This window comes from Camelus ferus, chromosome 23 (genome assembly GCF_009834535.1).
Source record: "Camelus ferus isolate YT-003-E chromosome 23, BCGSAC_Cfer_1.0, whole genome shotgun sequence".
NCBI lineage: Eukaryota > Metazoa > Chordata > Mammalia > Artiodactyla > Camelidae > Camelus > Camelus ferus.
Window position 1 is genome coordinate 31444562 of NC_045718.1, and position 20813 is coordinate 31465374.

General features: G+C 45.1%; 2 protein-coding genes across 2 annotated transcripts in view; one reads left to right on the forward strand and one right to left on the reverse strand.

Annotated features, from left to right (window-relative positions):
- TP53BP2 (tumor protein p53 binding protein 2) overlaps positions 1-10631 on the forward strand; it is a 54338-nt gene extending 43707 nt beyond the window's left edge. The window contains exons 14-18 of the mRNA XM_032466622.1: positions 953-1090; positions 1969-2102; positions 4564-4730; positions 7434-7633; positions 9814-10631. Coding sequence (XP_032322513.1) covers positions 953-1090; positions 1969-2102; positions 4564-4730; positions 7434-7633; positions 9814-9855 — 681 coding nt within the window. The 3' untranslated portion in view covers positions 9856-10631. The remainder of the gene's footprint in view (positions 1-952; positions 1091-1968; positions 2103-4563; positions 4731-7433; positions 7634-9813) is intronic.
- Positions 10632-12834: 2203 nt separating this feature from the next.
- Positions 12835-20813, reverse strand: part of CAPN2 (calpain 2) — a 48985-nt gene continuing 41006 nt past the window's right edge. Inside the window, exons 16-21 of the mRNA XM_032466623.1 lie at positions 18963-19027; positions 17950-18018; positions 17335-17413; positions 15748-15864; positions 15439-15497; positions 12835-13705 (exon numbers count right to left, since the gene is read on the reverse strand). Coding sequence (XP_032322514.1) covers positions 13682-13705; positions 15439-15497; positions 15748-15864; positions 17335-17413; positions 17950-18018; positions 18963-19027 — 413 coding nt within the window. The 3' untranslated portion in view covers positions 12835-13681. The remainder of the gene's footprint in view (positions 13706-15438; positions 15498-15747; positions 15865-17334; positions 17414-17949; positions 18019-18962; positions 19028-20813) is intronic.

The window sequence follows — 20813 nt, forward strand, 5'->3', positions numbered from 1 at the left end:
GAGAATACTGAAACCCCAGAATGCCTTTCAAGTCAGTTTTTTCAGTTTAATTTGAAGTTGTTTTGTTTCAGTAGGATAGCAAGCTCTGAATTTTTAAAACCTGGGCAAAAGCAAAATAGCATAGTGTAAGGGTTTTTTTAAAAAGTGCCTTATATGTTTGATCCCTTATTGCATCTTTTGGATGTGATAGTATTCAAAAATAATGATTATCCAGAGTTGCTTTAACTACTACTTACAATCAGCATTTGCTTAGAAGTTTTATATAGTAAACATTGAAATCTAGGGGGGGAAGTTTTAAAATAGAGGTTAACATGTTTTGAACAACTCTGTGCTGCTAAGTCCTGAGGCATGATTCTCTTTGCGTGTTAAACATGTAAGATTCTGTCATTCTCTTCCCAGGAAAGTGATTTACACATTTTTTCCTTCTTAGTTCAAGTAAAATAGAAGCCATTATTCCTTACTTCTGTTTGAAAGTGGGTATGACTGTACCATTTATGAGTTCTTTGATCACAGTCATGTAATGTTTACACTTTTCTTTTTTTCAAGCAACAATAACATTTTAGCCATTGCACATTTGTGCAGTACATTGATTCCAACTTACTGTTTTTCAAAACTCAGTAGCTTTCCACATCTGAAATAAAATAAGGAAAAGTATGTCTTGACTAATTTTGATCCTTGACAGAAAACCAGCCTGCTTACCACTGCAGGCTGTACCCTTAGCTTAGTGTTACCCAAATGTAACTTCACTAGGTTTTAAAAAATTAAGTTACATGGGTGTATTCACTAAGCTGTGTATTATGATGTATATACTTTCCTGAATAATGTTATACTTCAATAAGATGTGCTAAACATACATATTTTTAAAGTTCTTTTTACTGACTCTGCTGGGATGTTGTTTTGGTTTCTTTTACTTAGACGAGGGTCCTTGATTTTCCATGCATTTCTTCTGCAGGGCAAGAGGACAAACTTACGTAAAACTGGTTCGGAGCGGATCGCTCATGGAATGAGGGTGAAATTCAACCCCCTTGCTTTACTTCTAGATTCCTCTTTGGAGGGAGAATTTGACCTTGTACAGAGAATCATTTATGAGGTATGATTGAAGGTAGTGAATTTCTTAAATACGGCCTTGTATTTAGTTTTAAAGCTCTAATCAGAAGGCTACTTTAGAGAAATTGTGCTTTTAAGTTACTTTCTTTTTAGGGGAAGCAGGGTTGTTGTGAGGAACTCTTGATCATACTCCAAAACAGGCTTTGCTGTTTTCAAGGTGTGGCTATTAAACTTTCCATAGTGCAGAGTTTCACCTTTCCCTGGGGGTGCTTTTCGTTCTCCGGGAGATCATGACCCTCCTTTAAAAAGTGCTCATGTATGGATTTGTACTCTACAGTGTTAAATTACAGATGTGGTCTCTACTTTTCAGAAGCCTGCTATTTAAAATATTTTTAGTTGACCTTTTTTCTTTTCCACGGCAAGTGTGACTTCCCCTTAGACACTAATTTGTGGTGGGAAGTTGGAGGATAAATAAACAAAAATGACTGTAAGGATATAGTTTCTGGGACTTCTTCAACTTTTAAGAAATCTTTTTATAGTGAGTGCCTGCTTGATGTCTGTCTTATTCCTAGAATTGTCCTTGGTATAGTGTTCTTGGCTCCTGTAGGTTTTAATTCTGATTTAGAAAAAATACTTCAAGAATCTATTTTTGTTCTGTTGATGTCAAGAGCCAGTTAATAGTTGGCATTTTCAGGTGACAAGAAATTTGAGTGATGGTCACTCTTCTTCCTTTTTAATTTTTTTTTTTAATTTTTACTTCGGGTGCAGGGTATGTAATTAGGTTTATTTTTAAATTTATTTTTAATGAGGGTATTGGGGATTGAACTGAGGACCTTGTGCATGCTAAACATGCACTCTACCACTGAGCTATTCCTCCCTCCCCCTTCCATTGGTTACCCTTCTTCTTAATTGGTGTTCCAGGTGGATGACCCAAGCCTGCCTAACGATGAAGGCATCACAGCTCTTCACAATGCTGTATGTGCAGGTCACACAGAAATTGTTAAATTCCTGGTACAGTTTGGTGTAAATGTCAATGCTGCTGACAGTGATGGATGGTAAGGTTTTCTTTCAAACTCCATTCATGCTTCAGTTGTATCTGCTGTGTAGCAACCGAGGAGCCATGTTGTTGGTGCTGCTGGAAGGGAAAGAAGTCTGTGAGGGCGTGTTTTCAGGCTGCTTGTCGTCTAGAAGGAGAGACATGGTAGACGTTTTTAAGGAATTAACGTCCTCATGTATCAGTCATGTAATAGATGGAGTGTTAGAAATTCAGTAGTTAAATAATAAAAATAAGAAATGTCGCAAAATGGTACACAGTTCATTAGCATGTCTCAGCAAATCTGAGAAATGCTCATTTAAGCAAGGTCCCCCATCCCCTGAAACGTCTGTGTGTCTCTAAGAGGGAATTATAATTTGTAACCTTTCCCAAATGGACCACAGAATCCTTTTTTCATGGAGCATTTTGTGGAACTGGTATGTGCATAAAACACAGGCAATAATATTGCAAATGATGAATATTATTCTTCTTAGGATAATGTATTCTTATTACTAAGTAATAAGAAAGGTCCACATAAGTTACTGTCACTCTTGATAACTATAATTGAATGGACAGTAAAGTTTGTATTTTTTTTTTGAAAAAAAATTTTTAAGTTATGATATGCTTTTTGGGGGGAAAGCACAAAACATTTACTTCTTTGTGTATGAAAAACATTTTTAAAATTGTAATCACAACTTTGTATTTACTCACTTGTATTTACTCAAGTATTTTAATTTTATAGTCTATTTTTCTCTCAATATGGAGAATAGTTATAATATCAAATTTACATGTACATGCATAGAACTTGCAGGTGCCCACGTGCATAGATTTGAAATTGCCTCATCTACCATGTGGCTCTGGTTCATTTATCATGATTGTCTCTGTCTTTCTAGACACTTAAGGGTGTTTTCCAATTTTCTGTTTGTTATAAATAATGCTTAGAAAGAAGCATTTTGGTTGCAATTTTAAAAAGTCATAAAAAATAATGTGAACCCATTGTGGAAAATGTACAAAATAGAGAAATGAGAGGAAAACAAGCCATCTGTACCCTACAATTAGAGGTAAACACCATTAATATTTTAACATATTTCCTTCAGGCGTATATAAAAATATATATATAATTTTTATGCCCTTTTTTTTTTAGTTTAGCTCTCAATAGGATTTTTTTTTAAATTTAGGTACAGTTGATTTACAATATTAGTTTCAGGCATACAACATAAGAATTCCAAGTTTTTATAGATTATACTCCATGTAAAAGTTATTGTAAAATATTAGCTATGTTCTCTGTGCTGTACAACATCTCCTTGTAGCTTATTTATTCTGTACCTAGTGGTTTGTACTTCCTATTCCCCTACCCCTATCTTGCCATCCACCCCCCACCCCCACTGGTAACCACTAACCACTAGCTTGTTCTCTGTATCTGTGGGTCTGTTTCTGTTTTGTTATACTCGTTCATTTGTTTTATTTTTTAGATTCCACATACAAGTGATAACATACAGGATTTGTCTTTTTTATGCCAGATTTTTTAGTTTACCTTTCTAGCATGAGCGAAACAGATTCTTAATGTGTCACAATGTCTTTGTTTCCCTAATATTGGGAGTCTAGATTATATATAATTTTTCACTTTTAAAAGAGCCATGCAGTTTAAAAATCTGTAATAGTATTCACCAAACTATTAATGATAATGTTCCAGGATGGGGGGTGGGGTGGGGAATGAATCTCTGAAAGGCGCAAGGGGAATAAAATGAAGAGCAGAGGGAAGAAAAGGATAAAGAAACAAAACTTCGTGTACTTCAAGGCCTGATGAGCATCCTCAATCCCGTCTTTGGAATCTGGGCAGTGGTACTGGCTCTGCTTCCACAATTACTATGAATCTGGAGTTACTTATATTTCATTATGAAACATTTGAGATGCTGGAGGAGGTTCTCTGTAGTGGTATTCCTAAATTCCTGCTAACATAGATTGAAACGTGAATTAAATTGACAGTTGTTTTTCCAATTAAAATTTAATTCAGATTTAAAAACACATCGGATAGAAGTAGCTCTCTATGTGCAAATTAATTCCCTCAGAACTGGTGGTGATAAAGGGATATTTAAAGGCTCACGCTTTGACGAAGGCCTGTAGTTTAAAGACATGTCCTCCACCCTGGCAGAAATAATTAGGCTGGGTGCTCCAGAACATAGAACTAAATACTTTTTATCCTGCTTTAGACTGTTGCACAAATTTCATGTCCTTTTGCTCATTTCCTTGATTCCCTTCACCCTCCACTCTAGCCCCAGTGTAGTCTGGTGCCCCGACTTTTACCTTTGTGGCTATAATTCTCTGATGGGCTCAAGTATCTATGTTTAACTGATTTTTTAAAAACTGTGTAAGAGGTTTTTCAGAAGAAAGGGCTCGGTGGATGACAGGCTTGAGAACTTTCTCAGCAGGTGTCATTCAGCATAGGGAGCCAACTCTAGCTCTTGCTGTGTCCTACTCCACAGGACCCCACTGCATTGCGCCGCCTCCTGTAACAACGTCCAGGTGTGTAAGTTTTTGGTGGAGTCGGGGGCCGCCGTGTTCGCCATGACCTACAGTGACATGCAGACTGCTGCCGATAAGTGTGAGGAGATGGAGGAAGGCTACACCCAGTGCTCGCAGTTTCTTTACGGTATGGAGCGGTTAGATTTTCGTGTATCAATTATTGCATTGATTTATCCCACATCTCTAGGGTATAATCTGGTAAGCGTTTTTATTATTTGGGAAAGCGTATTTTGTGTTGTACGTAGTCCTGGGCACTGAAAATAGGGCAGCTTCAATCCCAGATGTGAATGCAGCTTTTGTGTGTTTGCCTAGAAACAGCTATTGTCAGGGGCATCTTCAGCTACAAAAGACAGTGATGCAGCATTGGATCTAGTGCTGTTAATGGCTTTTGACCTTCAAAAGTTCTCTAGTAAGACGCAGTGCTTAGCGTGTGATGCTGCATCTTTGCAAATAAGTAAACAGAAGGGAGAGGCTCAGGGAGAACCACAGACCACAAGTCCTCTCATCTCTCGGCTCTTAGTTTTTATCGTTGATATTTATGATTACTTTATGTTCTGAACTCTAGGTCAAAGAATGATTTTGATACATTAACCGATTTTAAAATTAATGTGATATATTAGTATGTACTTCCTTATATTAAATGTATTGGCGATCAAGCTGTATTTAAGTATGGAATATGATTTTTAAAAACAGCTACGGACATTTGATTAGAGATTTTTAACTATGGAGATTTATGAACTATATCATGGACACCAGGAGTGTTTCTGACATAGATGTGCAATTTAAGTAATGATGACAGTAGATTGAACACGGAAAAACCCACGTGTCCATCTTGGGAGACAGAACCTTCGCCCTCTCTGACATCATCAGAGACCCTGTCCTGATGTCGTGCCTCACATCCGTGGTGACTGCCACCTTGAATTTTATGTTTCTCGTATTTGTCATCCCATGCTTTTTAAAAATAGTTCATCACCTCTGTATAAATCCTATAACTAATATTGTTTAGTTTTGCCTGTTTTTGACCTTTACATAAAAGAAACCATACTGGTGATTCTTTGGCTGGCTTTTTTCGTTCACCATCGTTTTTGAGATTCATGTGTGTTGTTGCACATAGCTTTCGTCTCTTTTCACTATGCTGCACTGTCCCATTTTAAGATCATATCACGATTTGTCTTTCCATTCTGCCTTTGGTGGACGTTGGCTTTATATGCTTATTTGTTCAATGATAAACGCAGCTCCGGTGACATTTTTGTCCTCATCTTCTGGTGTCCGGCTAGACCTAGAACTGCCAGGGCACAGGGACGCACGTCGAGCAGAGTTCCTTCTGCTCCGTGTTCTCTTAGACCCTTGGTGGATTTGGAATCATATCTCACTGTGGCTTTAGTTTGCATTTCCCAGATTGCCAGGGATATTGAGCATGTTTTTGGCCCCTCAACATTTTTTCAAACAGTAATTCATAGGTCTTAGTTCGGTAAATAGCAAAGCAGTGACAAATTTTCTTCCATTCCTAAAGATTTCTTGGAAATGAGATTCGGGTTCTTATTTTGAGTACACAGAAGTGTCCAGAATTTCTCTCCTACCACCTTCCCCATTCCTGTCCCAAACAGGTAATGAGTCTGGCCAGCTTTAAAACTCTGTGGAATTACAGTTATAGCAAGTCTTACCTGTCCTCATGAATCTCACTGTCAGGCTTTGCATGTCTTGTGTAAAGAGGAAAGTGGAAAATTTACTTGTCCTCATTAGTAGAAACCTGACTCTCAAGATTGGCAGAGTCTTCCTTTGGAACAGAACGATTTCATTTCTCGTTTCATTTTGTGCAGAGTGAGACACTGCATGCTGCATCATATTAATTGATAGAGGAAAAGTAAGTTCATAATTAATAATTTAGGTTCACATAAGCCAAAAAACCTGACAATTCAAAAGCGGGCAGATACTTTCCTAGCTTTTCTAAAAAGGTGAAAATAATAATGAACTCTGAATTGCTCAGAACATTACTGTCTGTTTCCTTTCCTTCCCCCCCCCACCCCCGTGTTGCCTGCTGTCGCTGGTTGTTCCTGCTTAATAGCATTGCCCTGTAGGGTGGGAAGGTGTACATGGGGAAGGGCAAAGCCTAACGTCATAGTTAATCTGCAAATCTGTTATTAACTCTGGTGAAAAGTGGACGTTTGGGGATTATTTTCCCTCCCCAGTGTGGATTTCAGTATCTTTTAGAATTCTGATTCCAGTTATTTTAGAGTTGACTGTATGTAGACTTTTATATCATGTCTAATGTACCTGGCCATATTTCTGCATTCTAACATTTTGGGTTTTTTTTTTTTTTCTTTTATTTTTCCCCATTTAGAAATTGATAGAGAACACTTTAAGAGTTACAACACTTTTGGTCTTTTTTCTCTGTAAGGAACAAAAATGTTTCCAGAGTTCCTTGGTCACTTACACTTAGGAGCAGGCTGAAATTTGACAAATGCGTCATTCACTTTTTTAATATCCTAGACACAAACAGTTCTTTTTTTTTTTAATTCCTGGGCTTGTGAAAGTTTTTATATTCTGAGTAAGACTAGTTTTGAGGGCTGCTTATAAGGCGTTGGTTAGTTTTTAGAGCTGGTTTAAAGATGACAGGGTATATGAACTTGTCTTTTATGTGTTGCCTCTGCACGGCTGGCCTTCCTATCCTCCCACAGCCCTGAAAAACTTATTTATTGAGCATTTAATGAGGTAGTTCTGCCATTCCGGCACATCCCCATTTCTTTTCGTCTGGTCTCATAGAGCTAGAAGTTCTTAGCATGATGTACTCTGAGTTGCTTATCCTGTGCTGTACCTTACATGGTTTCAGGAGTTCAGGAGAAGATGGGCATAATGAATAAAGGAGTCATTTATGCACTTTGGGACTATGAACCTCAGAATGATGACGAGCTGCCCATGAAGGAAGGAGACTGCATGACGATCGTCCGCAGGGAGGACGAGGACGAGATCGAGTGGTGGTGGGCCCGCCTGAATGACAGGGAGGGCTACGTTCCACGCAACTTGCTGGGGGTAAGTGAATCTTCGATGCGTCGGGGAGGGGCTCTGGGGAGACCGTGTGTCCTGGATGCAGGGCGGCCTGGTGCCCTTCATTCATGAGACTCGGGATTTCACATTTCTGATTGTCTTAGACTTAAAACCACATTTTCAATGATTCCTATTATGATCAATAGCACATGTACGTGTTTGCCAGCCCCCAGAGGTCGGGGTCCTGTCTCCATTTATAAATGGAGTGAAGGGACCTGGATAATGTGATGGAAATTGAGCTTGTGACATTGGAACTAAATCTTGAATTTGTTTAAATCAGGATTTGTCAGTCTGCTACCGAGCTTGAACAGGGCACTGGAGACAAGATTCTTTGTTCTTTCTCTATTGCTGGGTTTCAAGCTTCATAAAAACCAAGAAAACAATCAAATCGTATAAGCACATATAAACCGATAACACATACATCTTAGTATGAAGGACCCGCTGCCATCAGGCAGAGAGTCTCAGGAGTATTTCAGGAAAAGGCTGGTATAGTTGGCGGAGTCTGATGTACAGCAAATGGGAGATACTTTTATTGTATTTTCATCTTCTGTTGGGCAGACACGGTCTGTGCCCGCAGGGAGCTTCCGCGTCATGTGGAAGCCGAGTGCCCGGGCTCCATCTGTGAGCGGCCCGCTGCCTGGGCGTCAGTCTCTGTGGAGTCTGTTAAGAGGGCGCCAGTGTTGGGACCTGGCTGCCTGGACTGTGGCCAGTGTCTCCTCCTGATTCCTCCTTCTCCTTTGCGGTTGGTGTGATGTACGGTGTACACGGCTTCACACGTCCCGACTGCCGCCTTCCTGGTGGCAGAACTTACTAAGTAAACATTTGGGATTTGGACAATATTTCTTCATTTGATCATTATGTAAGTTATAAAGAATAATGAAAATGAAAAAAAATTAAGCCATGGAGCCCTTTGAAAAAGCTTTCAAATTACCAGGCAAAAGTAGAAATATAAAGGTGGCTCCCTTTCGAGCCCTCCCGTTCGCCTCTACGTCTTCAGCTCCAGAGAAGTAGACTCACGTGTCCTTCTCTAGGGAATGTCAGGGCAGCAAGCACGTGTGCTGGGAAAAGCTCTGCCTCTTAGAAGTAGTTGCTTATTTGAGTCTTATTTTAATTTTCTAACGAAGTGGTCTGGTAGCTAATGAAACACGGGGAGAATGATCTGTTCCCGAGTGTGGAAGCAGCTGGTCGGAGGCCAAGCTCTGCCTCCCGTGTGTGGCTTTCCAAACAGGCTGGACTGAAGGTTTTCAGTTAAATGCACCATCAGTATTCTTCGTCCTTTGGAAATCTCTCCTGGATGGAAGTGACCTCTATGTAACTTCTTTGGGTTTCTTTCGAGGTTTGTTTTTTTTTTTTTTTTAAAAAGGAAATTGCATAAATGTTGAAGTTTTAGGCAGAGGCTCAGATATGAGTTTAGAAAATTATGTTGGCTAAATATCTTTCTTCCCGGAGAAAAATGGCCCTTTATATAACTCTGATTCGTCAGTTAGCTTTTCAGTCTTGGCTGGAAGTCTGATCGACTTTCTTCAGTGAACTTTCCCCCCTTTGTCTTGGGGAGCATGAAGAGGAGGAGGGTTTTGTGGAGTTTGCCAGTTGGATTAGTTTGACTTGCTCTTGGCTTTGGGACTCCTCCCCGGCTCTGGTCATGGGAAACACAAAACCAAAAACTCCACCTGTCCTTCCTCAAATCTGTAGACTTTTAGTCTTGTGGCATTTCGTTACTGACAGCCATCCATCCCATCACACAATGTGACTTCCACTGTGAATGAAGTAAAAAGAAGACTTTTCAGTCCCTCTCTTTTCCCCTGGAATGGAAGCTCCACATGCTGGAGCTCAGAGCACGTTGCAAATCACCTTGAGTTGTTTGTGGTCCTTCTTAGACTTGACTTACAGTTCAAGTCAGTAGGCTGTGCCATGGGGTGATTGCTCAGAGATGCCATGGATTATATATCGTCACCATGGCATTGTCCCTGTCAAGGGACCTGTGACCTTGGACTGTCCTTTGGATCTTTGGGCAGCTCTGGGTGCTTCACATCGCAAGTCCTTTCTTTGGTTTAACCTCTTTCTTGTGACATCAACACCTGCCCCCAGCCCCCTTCATTTCTTGAAATTTTGTTTTACTCCCATGCCTGTGCAGTATGTAAATATTTAAAAAATTCTTTTTACAGCTATACCCAAGAATTAAACCAAGACAAAGGAGCTTGGCCTGAAACATGGCAGAATTTTAGTTAATGAAGAATTAATCTCTGCTACCACTGAGAAGAAATAATATGATCATTTGGGGCAAAAAATTTCACGAGACTTATTTTAGTGACAAAGTAACTTGAAAGCCATGAAGAATGCACTCTGGAAGCAAATGAAGGGCTGGAGAAGTCAGTCCCTGTTCGCAGAAGATGTTCAGCACGAGGGAACGGAGCTCGCGAGGAAGATGACCGAGCTGCATCAGGGCTCAGTGTTCCATGTGGCACTCAGAAAGATGCACAGCGACAGCCCTGTCCTCTGCTAGAAGTAGGACCACTTATTAGGCTACTGGGAAATCAGCGTCACGTCCCGCCTTTTAAGTTGGTGTTTTCCAGCACCTGCCCCCATACCTGTCCTCCCGCCAGCAGTACCAGGGCCATCATGGTGCCATCTGATGTCCCCCAGCACCAGCAGGCCCCCAGGGGACTCGTGTGAAGGCTTGAAGGTGCCGCACAGGTGTGTTGTCTGTGAAGAACTGTCTTGGTTGTCAGTGAGCAATAACTTTGATATGAGTTCTTGTAGCATCTTAAGGATTACACGTTATTTGAAATACTGAAACCATGCCACACTACAGGTAATTAGATTTAGAATCTTGTTTTTAGGCTGAAATTTGAATCTATATTTATTGTCTTTTGTATCTCAGAAATTAGAGACTTGCTATAGACTCACTCATGATATTTGTCAAGATCATAGCTGACTTTAAAAACAATTGTAATAAAATTAAACTTTTTGACTTTAAGCTTTTTACTGGCTTTAGTTTTTTTCCTAGCTTTGTTTAAAGTTCTTAAGCCATTGGAACACTGTACCCAGGTGAAAAATAAGAAGTATTTCTTTGCTCAGTTTTGCAATTTGTGAGTTTTGTGGTGGTCTTTGCTACAGAATTGAGTTTTTTTTTAAAGACCGTGGTGAGAGAAACTCGTACCTTTACCTGGAGCCTCTGATAGGCTGTTCACTGTCCTCATTTTGTTTCAAATTCTTCACAGAGTTACATACGTTGATTTATAGGATGGAAACTTGTGTAGCCGTGGTCCTGCACATCATTTTATTAATATGTTACCACATTTGTGAATTGTTTTGGAACTCATCTTGCTTAATGGAACTAGTTCATTTAATAGAAGAGACAAGTGAAAAAACCAACGGTTGCTCCTATTTCTATAGAAATATTTAAAGGTGCAGGAACAGGTTATGAAGCAGATGGGGGCAAGGACCACTGTGGACACGGCAACTGTGACCGACACTCGGGCCTGTTTCTTTCTGGTCTCGCCTATGACCTTCTCTTCATGTAGCTGAGGGCGTACTGTTTAAACAGTTCCGTGTTCTCCTGTTTTATGCTCCACGTTGCATCATAAACATAACTTGTAACGACTGTATAGCACTGTCGTGTAATTTATTCTGTCGTACTGAACACATGGCTGTCTTCCAGTTCTGTGTTGTAGCTGATGCTGTAGTCACGCCTTCAAGGCAGCAGGGTTTTTAGGAGCGTAATGTGTAAACCTAGCTTTGCTCAGAGTCCACAGCAGTGGAGCCACTGAGGAGCCTGGGCTCAGGGAGGCGCGGGACACCGCAGATGGCAGGTTCCCAGGAGAGGAAGAGGGAGTGGGGGGGATGCGAGCCGAGAGGAGGATGGCTGGTGTGCTTTGTAGGATTTGGCTTTGGAGTAAGAGGTGACCCTGGGAAGCAGTTTTAGCAGAGTGGCCGGGCCACTGGCCAGACTGTAGAAGATGAAGGAGTTACTGAGAAGGCAGAACTGGGGATCTAGCAGGGACGGCTGCGGCTGCTCAGGAGGCCTGGCTCTGTGGAAGGAGGGGAGGCAAGATGCGGGGGTGTTTGGTGTGTGACCGCGCGGGGAGCTCTTGGGCCTGAGTGAGGGCTGCGGAAAGAGAACGTGCAGCCGGAAGAGAGATGCCTGGCTGACAGGCTGAGGCTGCAGGTCAGAGCAGAGCCTGTGGAGGGCTTTTCTCCTGGACTCGGCACGGGCAGCAGAGAGGGTTTAGGTTGCGGTGACTTCCTACCGGCTCAGAGGTTTGGGGGGGATTTTGTTTATCTTCAATTTTTTCCCCTGTAAAATCTCTCCCATTCTCTTCTAAATCTTCTTTAGATTTGCTATGGTAAGCACATACCCTAACTTTATTTTTGTTTTAACATTATTTCTTATCCTGTGACTGAAAGAGAAGTGGTGAACTTTGAGCTGCAGATCAGAGTGCGCCTGGAGGGGCCTGCACCCAGCGCAGCAGCCCAGCCGGAGAGGTTTGGGGCAACCTCTGTGGATTGGGGGTGCCTACCTTTCTCCCCCCAGTTTCTCCTGTCCCCTCCCATATTCCAGCCATGTCTGTCAGCACCCTCCTCTCCCTCCTTCCCTGGCCACACTTCCCTGCCCCCTGGAATCCTGAGTCACTGGAACATCTAACCCTCCGGAACCCAGTACTGCTGGACAGAGATCGCCTACCCCAGGGCACTGCTGCCGGTTCACAGTTGCCACCGCCTCTGGGCCCTCAAACACTTAACCTCATGTGAGCTGAATTTGGGAAATCCATCTTCCTATCTTTTCATGAAATAGGAGCCAGCGTTTACCTCTCTCAAGTCATCTTTCAGCTTTCCCGTCTTGCTGATTCCTCAGCTTAGCTGCACGTCTCCCTGGCTCCCTCTGGCTCCCTACACCAAAGTGACACGTGGGTGGCAGGCAAGGCAGGAACCTGTCTTTGCCTCTTTAAGAGACCAAGAAGCCGTAGACATTGGAGCCACAACAAATTTATGGTCAATTATCAGAGCTGCTGGATTGGATTTTTTTAAAAGTTTTATAGTTCCACCTTGAGATGATGGGTGAGCTGCCCTTTCCTCCCAGGACGGGCACTTGCAGAGGGAGCGAGCACGCCTTGCTAACATGGAATAGGCTGTCGTCAGGGGATGCTTGCCGCAGAGCCCCTCCAGGAAGGACAGTGGACATGTGATTGCTTGGGCAACTCTTTATTTAACAGTACATCTGGAGGAAGGTAAGGCAACAAGGCAGTATTTTTCTAACGTTGCTAGCATTTTCCCAAGGAGAAGCCGGGAAACAAGCTTGCGTCGTTTTCACAGATGGTCCTCTATGACCGTCCCCGGACCCATGCACAGATGCGAGCGGTGGTGAAGTTCGGGGAGGTCTGAGGCAGGTGCCAACAGCTGTGGTGTTTTATCGTAAGGGGCTGCGGACCCGACGCCCGTGTGGGTGAGCGAAATCCCTTTAGTACTCAGAACGCGCAGTGTGTGAGACCAGATGTGCTCAAGGACTTGAGTTAAGACATACTGTTAACCAGTTTTATATAAAACCTGTCTCTTACTTAACCCAAATGACAGAGCTGTGCTTCTCACCTGGCTTCTTCAGAAGCCTTCGTGATGTATCGTGTTTTTCTATTTTACTCAAGGGAGATGGTGATCCCTGGACTGCTGTCCGTTAAATGCCACAGCTGCATTTTTTTCCTGATTTAATATTGCTATAAATGGGAAAGTGTGTAAAAGTAAAAAGTGTGCATACTATGTACATCTGAAGGTTTTCTCTAAGTTTATCGAGCGTTAAGCGACTCACTTGTATTTAGTATAACACTATGCAAATCTTTCACTTTCATAATCAAAATAATGATACTTTGATACCTGGAAGTTCTGCTTTCTCAGGTGGACAGTATCATTATTTTCAGCTAATTATCAGTTTAAGTAAATGTTCCCATAACTTCAGGATCCAGATAAAAAGTTTCTCTGTGAAGGGTTAGTCCTTGGCTGATTTTCCTTCATGAGAAGTCTTCAGGCAGGTTAGTTAGAACTTCAGAGTACTGAAAAACACAGCCACTGCGGGAGGAAAAAGCAAGTCAGCTTAGTGACTACTTTTAAAATTTAAAAGTCTGTTTAAGTCCCTGTGGATTATCCTGAAAGACTGACCACTGTACCAGAAAAGCTGATCAGGGGTTAAGATCTCAAGTGCACTAACTCACCTTTTTTCCTACCTGATTTTTACAGGTCTAGCTTTTTACAGGCTGGTAAAATCAGGTAGTCATAAATCATACCACAGCGTTGACTGAAACACATGAAACTCAGACACCATGAACCAGCAATTTCACGTCTCTGCCTCCGAGTCACCTCAGAGGTCGGTTTGGGGTGTGGAGAGCCCTTAAACTAGTGGTTCTCAACCCTGGTTCTATATTGGAGTAATCTGGGGCCTTTAAATCAGATTCTGGTTGAATTGGTCTGGGAGGGGACTGGACAGCAGGACTTCTGCAAAGCTCCGCAGGTGATGTCACCTGCAGCCAGGGCTGATCGTCACTGCAAACTGAAGGGGAGACCTTGCTGTCGCAGCCTTGGCAGAAAAACAGTGGTGTATGGGGAACTCATGGGACCCGTGGAAGACAAGGCTTAGAAAAGGGGGGAGGGACAGCCGGTGGACAAGATATTGCTCAGAGGAAGCGGGGAGAAGGACTGAGTAGGCCGGCCAGCACAGAGCAGTGGGAGCTGGGGAAGAGTAAGATTTCCAGTGGGAATGAGGAGGAGGCTGGTTTCCTGAATTCACAGATGGCATGTTCAAGTCCCAGCTGTATTGCCTCTACCTTAGATGGCAGTTTCGGGGAGGGGTATTTCCTAGGCTGCGCAGAGTTCTAAGCAAGTCAGTGTTCTTTGTGACTACCTAAAATTTATGTTCATTTGGCTAAAGTTACTTTAACATAACAGAGTGAAACAGCTGTTTAATTGCTGGGTTCCTCCTGAGTTCAGGTTCAAGGAAAGGAGTTGTCAGTCCCTCACATTTGTCCTTCCTACCACTCTGGTCCATGGGACATGTCATTCGCATTCAGCACTGGCCACCTGACCCCGCCCTTTGTCACCTGTGTGCCCCAAGCTCAGCTGCCCCACGGACAGAGGAGGTACCGGCTGGAGGCAGGTGAGGATGAAAGTACACCCCAGCTGGCTTTCTCTGAAGTGAGAACTTTCTGTCTTCAGCTGACAAGAGAACATTTGCGCTCTGCTTTTTGTGGAATTGGTATAGTGACTGGCTTTGGATTGGTGATCATTTCAGAGGTGGGCATTGCTGGGGTTCCGGGCACATGAGTACAGTCATTCTATTTGGCAGCTTATTTACTATTGATCATTTTATTCTGAAGGGGAGGGAGTAGAGAAAAGTCACTTGCTCAGAAAATATTTTAAGTAGATCTAAGAACGACAGATCTTCCCAAACCCACTTGAACTTCACCCACAGGGTTTCTTTGCAGAGCACCTTCTCCTGGGCGTGCTAATTAATTAGCAGGTCATTTTTCTAAATGGCATCCTGCAGCCGCCCTCCTCTTATTTTAATCTTGTGCAATTCTCAAGGCAAAACTCATGGGAGGAGAAACCGGGTGTGTTTCTTGGACTTGAGAATCAATAGGTAGTTTGGAAACGCCTGCAAACGGCCGTGCACTGTGGGACCTGATAAGCATTTACAGCCCGTCCCCAACAGACCGAGATTCCGGTCAATAAGGCACGGGTCTCTGTCGCCCGAGGAACAGCCCTCCTCCCTGTCCCCTTGGGGCGCGGCTGGGATGCCGCAGACTCACAGAGATCAGGTCGAGCTGGATGGTCCCGGTGTCCTCGGGATCCAGCTGCTTGAATATCCCTGTGGGGCAGCCAGAGGGTGTGGGGGTGAGTGAGCGGGAACAGCAGGTGGCCCACCTCCCCAACTGGCAGCTGACTTCACTGGACGTCACAAGCTGTTATTTCTCCCCGCTGTCCCCAAATTAAAGAAGGATTTTCCTTCTCAACTGGGCAGACCCGTCTTGGGCTCAGGTGGCTTCGCCCGTGGTGAAGGGCTGGCTGCTTTAATCCCCAGGGCGCTGAGCTGGATCTTTCCCCAGGTAGGCACTTACTGAATAGTGTTTCCAGTCGAACCAAACACCGAACAAAATTGTCAAAATCGATGATGAGCTGCTCATCTGCAAACCGAGCGACAACGACCTGGTGGAGCTGACAGGGCAGCTTGAACCCTGCGGTGAACATGCAAACCGATTGCTAAGAGTTAGGCTGCACCCTGGGGCTCCCTCCCCCTGGGTCATGTGGAACGGGGATGGGGGGAGGGCGGGGGGATTTAGATCACAATCAGAACTGCTCTGCGCCCCACCACCCCCTGCTCTGAAACTTTATTTTACAAAGCTAGTGCCTTGTGCCGATGCTGTTTCCACACTGTTCACCTCTACCTGGCCTCTCTCCTTACTGACTGACACCTAAGACCCTCCTTGCCTCTTCCTACTACTCCCGTGGTCACACAGCTTCAGGCTGTCAACCACACCTCCTTTTCTGTTTGCTTAGCTCTGAATCATCTTGGAGACTAGATTCTTCCTGGATGTATGTGTCAGAAACTGTTCAAGGTTAACTGATATTAATTCTTGTAAATCAACTGTACTTCAATAAAAAAATAAAAGATCTATTTAGTTTTAAAAAACAAATGCATATAATGTTGAAACAGAAAAATTTTTTCTTCTATAGAATATAGGTATATAATTTTTCTAGAACAGAAATATATTTTCCCCTCTAATATGATGAAGAATAGAATTTCAAGAACACCTGTGCTTAGAAATATACATATATATTAAAATGTTTCTTTAGAAAAAAAATTATTTCTCCCTTTATCCATAGTGGTAGAATTTTTAACAAGCCGTGGCTGCTGAGAATCAAGGCTGCCTTTCCCAGCTTCCCTTGCAGTCCCACTGCCAGGACTTAGTCACAAGGCCTGAGTCCTGGCAGGGGGACATGTGCCCTTAAAGGCAAGAAGCCCCTCTTTCCCACCTCCTGTCAGCCCACTGCTTGAATGTGGCGGTGGCTGCAAGCCATCCCACTCCTGCAGATAAGGGCAATGCTCTAAGGGCCGGTGACAGTATGATGGAAGGAGCCTGGGTCCCTGACTGCAGGAGGCACCATCCCAGCCTTGGATAGCGTGAGCTTGAGTTGTTCTGTGAGAGAAAGATGTATCTTGTTTAAACCACCGACTTGGGGTCTCTGCTGTGGCATTATATCCAGCTAATGAAAACCTCGTGTTGTCATATTTGTCCCCTAAGCACACAGGCTTCCACTCTGCTGTGTCCCCCAAGCTGGTGTCCCTTTTACTGACATCACATTCTGCTAGGGACTCACCCAAGGGTGGAGCTGGACATCCCATTTCTGCCTGACCAACCCTGTGCTTGAGAGGAGGGTCTGGGTGGGTCTGCTGAGAACTGCTTTGCCTGTGACCCACCAGGGCTCTCGGAGGGAAACTGAGATTCAAGAAGGCTTAGGAGGCAGAGTGTCCTGGACTCCATTTCATTTTACCAAATGGTCTTTAAAAAGGAGAATGAAAAGGATGTGTTGGTATTGAACCAGCACCTACTTCATTTCATACTTTACCAAACTTTGTATCGTATGGAGTAAGTTTTCACATACTCTGCAGATGGAAGAAAGGAAATACAGCTAGGAAGTGTTACCTGCTTCTTCTAGTGCTTTCCGCATCTCATAGGAGTTCATGGTACCGGATCTGTCCACATCGATTTCCCGGTAAATTTTCTGGAACATGCAAAATAGAAAACCATGACCCAAAAGGTGGCAGGTTACCTCTGTTCTGTGTGCTCAGTGGGGCTGAAGTCCCTCCAGCTCCGTGCTTCTAGTTTGCCTTGGGAAGAGTCACCCATTTCTGCCTTAAGTGTTTCGCCTCTCTCCGTGAGCTGGTTTATAAATATGCCCATCAGACCCGCCAGCCAACCGCATGAGCCCCTGTGAGTGTCTTCTATGCTTTTTGTACCTGAGCTGCCAAAAATCTAAACCACAAGGGGCTCCTCAGGCTTTCCAGGAAACTCGGTGGCTTCTAGAAGACCCTGTTTCTAGCCAGTCTGGCAGGGAGGAGACAGCCTAACTTGCAAAGTCTTTGCTTTTTCTGTTTGCATTTGCCCAGCCCTGTCTTCACACATCCTGAGCGCCATTATGGGTGCAATCCCCTCCCCTGGGAAACGTTCCTCCGCTGTCGGGGAGAGTTGCTGCATCCGGAAGTCCACGGTCCCCACACAGATCCCCCGCCCTGGCCACTGGGTCCCCCGGGCTCTTACTTGGTATTTTTGAATCTTCGTCCAGAGAATGTAGAACTCCTTCAGGCCCAGCTTGCCACTGCCATCCGACTGCCTTCGGTTAAGGAAAGCTCCTGGAGTCTGGGCTCACGTGGGCCGTGTCCCCTGGTTTGTCGTCCCCCCTGGGGAGCCTGGTAACCACCACTTATTCACGGGGGGCCCTCACAGGACCCTCTCCTGCTCCTCCTGTTGGCTACAGCTCCCTCGAAGGGTTGGTGAAGGGCCGGATAGAGACCCGCTGGCACCCCCACCTCTGCCTGCTGATTGTCTCGGGTGCCCTGAAGGCCCAGGTCCTGCTGAAGATGAGCTGTCGGACGATATCCAGGGGTTTCAGGTGGCTTCTAACGGCTGGGCCCTCACCTACTTGGGGAGATCATTACTTCTAAGGGGTCTCTTGTGAGGGGAGCTACACAGGGTGCCACACACCCAGAGATGAAGCATCACGCAAGTGTGACCGGCCCTGCCCCACGCCCTCGGGAAGCATCAGGAATGGGGGGAGGGGAGAGGATGATTAGTTGGCCTCAGGTGAGTGGGGCCTGGGGAGGAGCCGGAGAGAAGAGGACGGAGAAGGTACTTGGAGGGTGGGGCCCACACCTACAAACCAGGAAGAAAATCATGACAGGGAAAGATTCCCATCAGAAATATGGTTTAGGGGACACTTTCCTAGAGGAGTAATGGAAACACCGTCACTCAGGAAGCAAATCCAAGCTGCCCAGGGCAGAGACCAGTGGGCGGACTGGTGGGAGCGCCTGGAAGAGCCCAGGGCCCAGCTCACCAGCCGGTGCGGGCAGCCTGGGGGTGTGACCTCTCACTTGCCCTCATGTGAAGTTGTGCCAGTTTTCCCTAGTGAGGGAGGTGAGCGCTGACAACAGGCCTACAACCCAGCAGCGGTCCAGCCAGCAGCTCTGAAGGGGAGATGGTGAGTGTGTGTGTCCGCCCGGAGCGAGGTTTCAGACTCCTCCAGTCTGTCCTCCCGGGCACATATTAAAGGATACGTCGAGCATGTCAACCATGATTTTGCAGGTCTCAATGCTGAAGCCGTCTGACTTGATATCTTGGCCTAGAAGACAAAATAAGTGACAGGGAAACGTAGAATGGCTCTGCCGGCAGAACTTTCTGCGATGACAGGAGTGTCCTGTATCTGTGCCTCATACAGGAGTCACCTCAAGTTATTTCAAATATCCAGATGAGGCTGGTGGCCACCACACTGGGACAGTGCAGAGGATGTGGGACATCTGTCTGACTTCTCTGTATGTTGACCATGGGCATATACGGTTTTAATCAATGCTTTTTAAATAAAAGAATGATAAGAGACCGGGCCTTTCAAAGCTCACAGGGTACAATAAGTCACCTGTGGTCATCAGGCAGGGACAAATCAGAGGCCACATGTGTTCATTCTAGGCTGGGACCTGTGAGAGGAAGAGGTTGACCTAACTGTCCGTCTGCAGGCATTTCTGGAGCCTGTGTGTCCCCGGCTGGGTAAGCACCCAGTGGGCCAGAGGCTGTCGGAGCCCCCATGCTCTCATAGGTGAGTCCTGTCAAGCTGGTGGTTGGCAGGTTGGATGACAGCCTTGTCACAGACATGACTGTTCCCAGACTTCATGGGAGCCCACGCTTTCCATCAAGTCCTTGTAAAAGGTTATGACTGAACCTGTCTCAGAGTAGCCATTCTGGGCTCTGACCCGTCCCACGTCTGGGCGTGAGGCGGCCTGGGGCAGAAGACAGGAGTCGCCAGGCACGGGGAGGCCAATGCTGCACCCCCGCGAGGAGGAGCTGAGCCCGCTCCCCCCTCCTCCCCGCTCCTGTGCATTAACAACGAGGCTTAGTGTCCTCATGACGGCCACACATCTGGGGAGCCCGATGACCTCACTTGTGCCTGGCAGCTTCAGGGTAACACCATCTTCTTGTTACCCCCGGCCTGGAGGAGGGAGGCTGAGGATGGGACCTGCCCTGGGGACGCTCTGGCCTGGCCGTGCTGGCCATTCGACCCCTGGCCGGAGCTCTGGGACTCACAGAAGCTCAAATGCAGTGCGGTTCTTGGGACAATTTGGGGGGGAAACGTGTGTGTGCGTGTTCTCCCCCACCATCCCCTCTACCCAGCAGTGGTGATCAGCAGTGCGGAGGTGGACAATCAATCCTTTGATATTTTTCGCTTTAAGAAACGGTTACCAGCTGGAACAGTGTGGGAGAACCACGGCTCTCTAGCTCCTTAGCTGTGTCTGTTCTCTGAAGCCCGTCAGCCTGGGCTGGGAGCGGCCATTTCTGAAGACTTGAAGGCATCTGCCCGGCCCATCAGCTCAGCTGAAGTGGCTGACCCTTCTCCCATCCACAACTGGCCCTGCATGAGGCTCACTTAAACACACACTTGGGAGATGAGGCTTTTTAATGTCATTCTCCTTCGTTTGAGTGAAAGAGGGACCATTTCTTTCTCCATTCTGGCTGATCAGTGAGATGTCGTCACTCTGTCACTGGCTCCCTGCTACATCCAGCTGGGATTCAGGGATGGGGATGCTTTCCGGCTCCCATCGTCTGGGCTGACTCAGCTTTTTTTTTTCACCAATTAATCATCTTAATAGCCACCGTTTATGGAGCCTTTGTGCTAGGCAGTTCCTACACGTCATCTCATTTACGACGTTCAACCCCTCTTAAGAGGTGAGTAAGAACACGACTATTTTGCAGATAAGGAAACAAGAGTCAGAGAGGTTATCTAACTCGCTTTAGATCACAGTTAGTAAGTAGTAGAAACCTGGGTGTGATCTTTGACCTCCAGACTCCAGAAACCTTGTTTTAATCACATGGAGGAGGAACCTCATTCACCCAGTTCCTTAGCGATGGCGGCGGCGGTA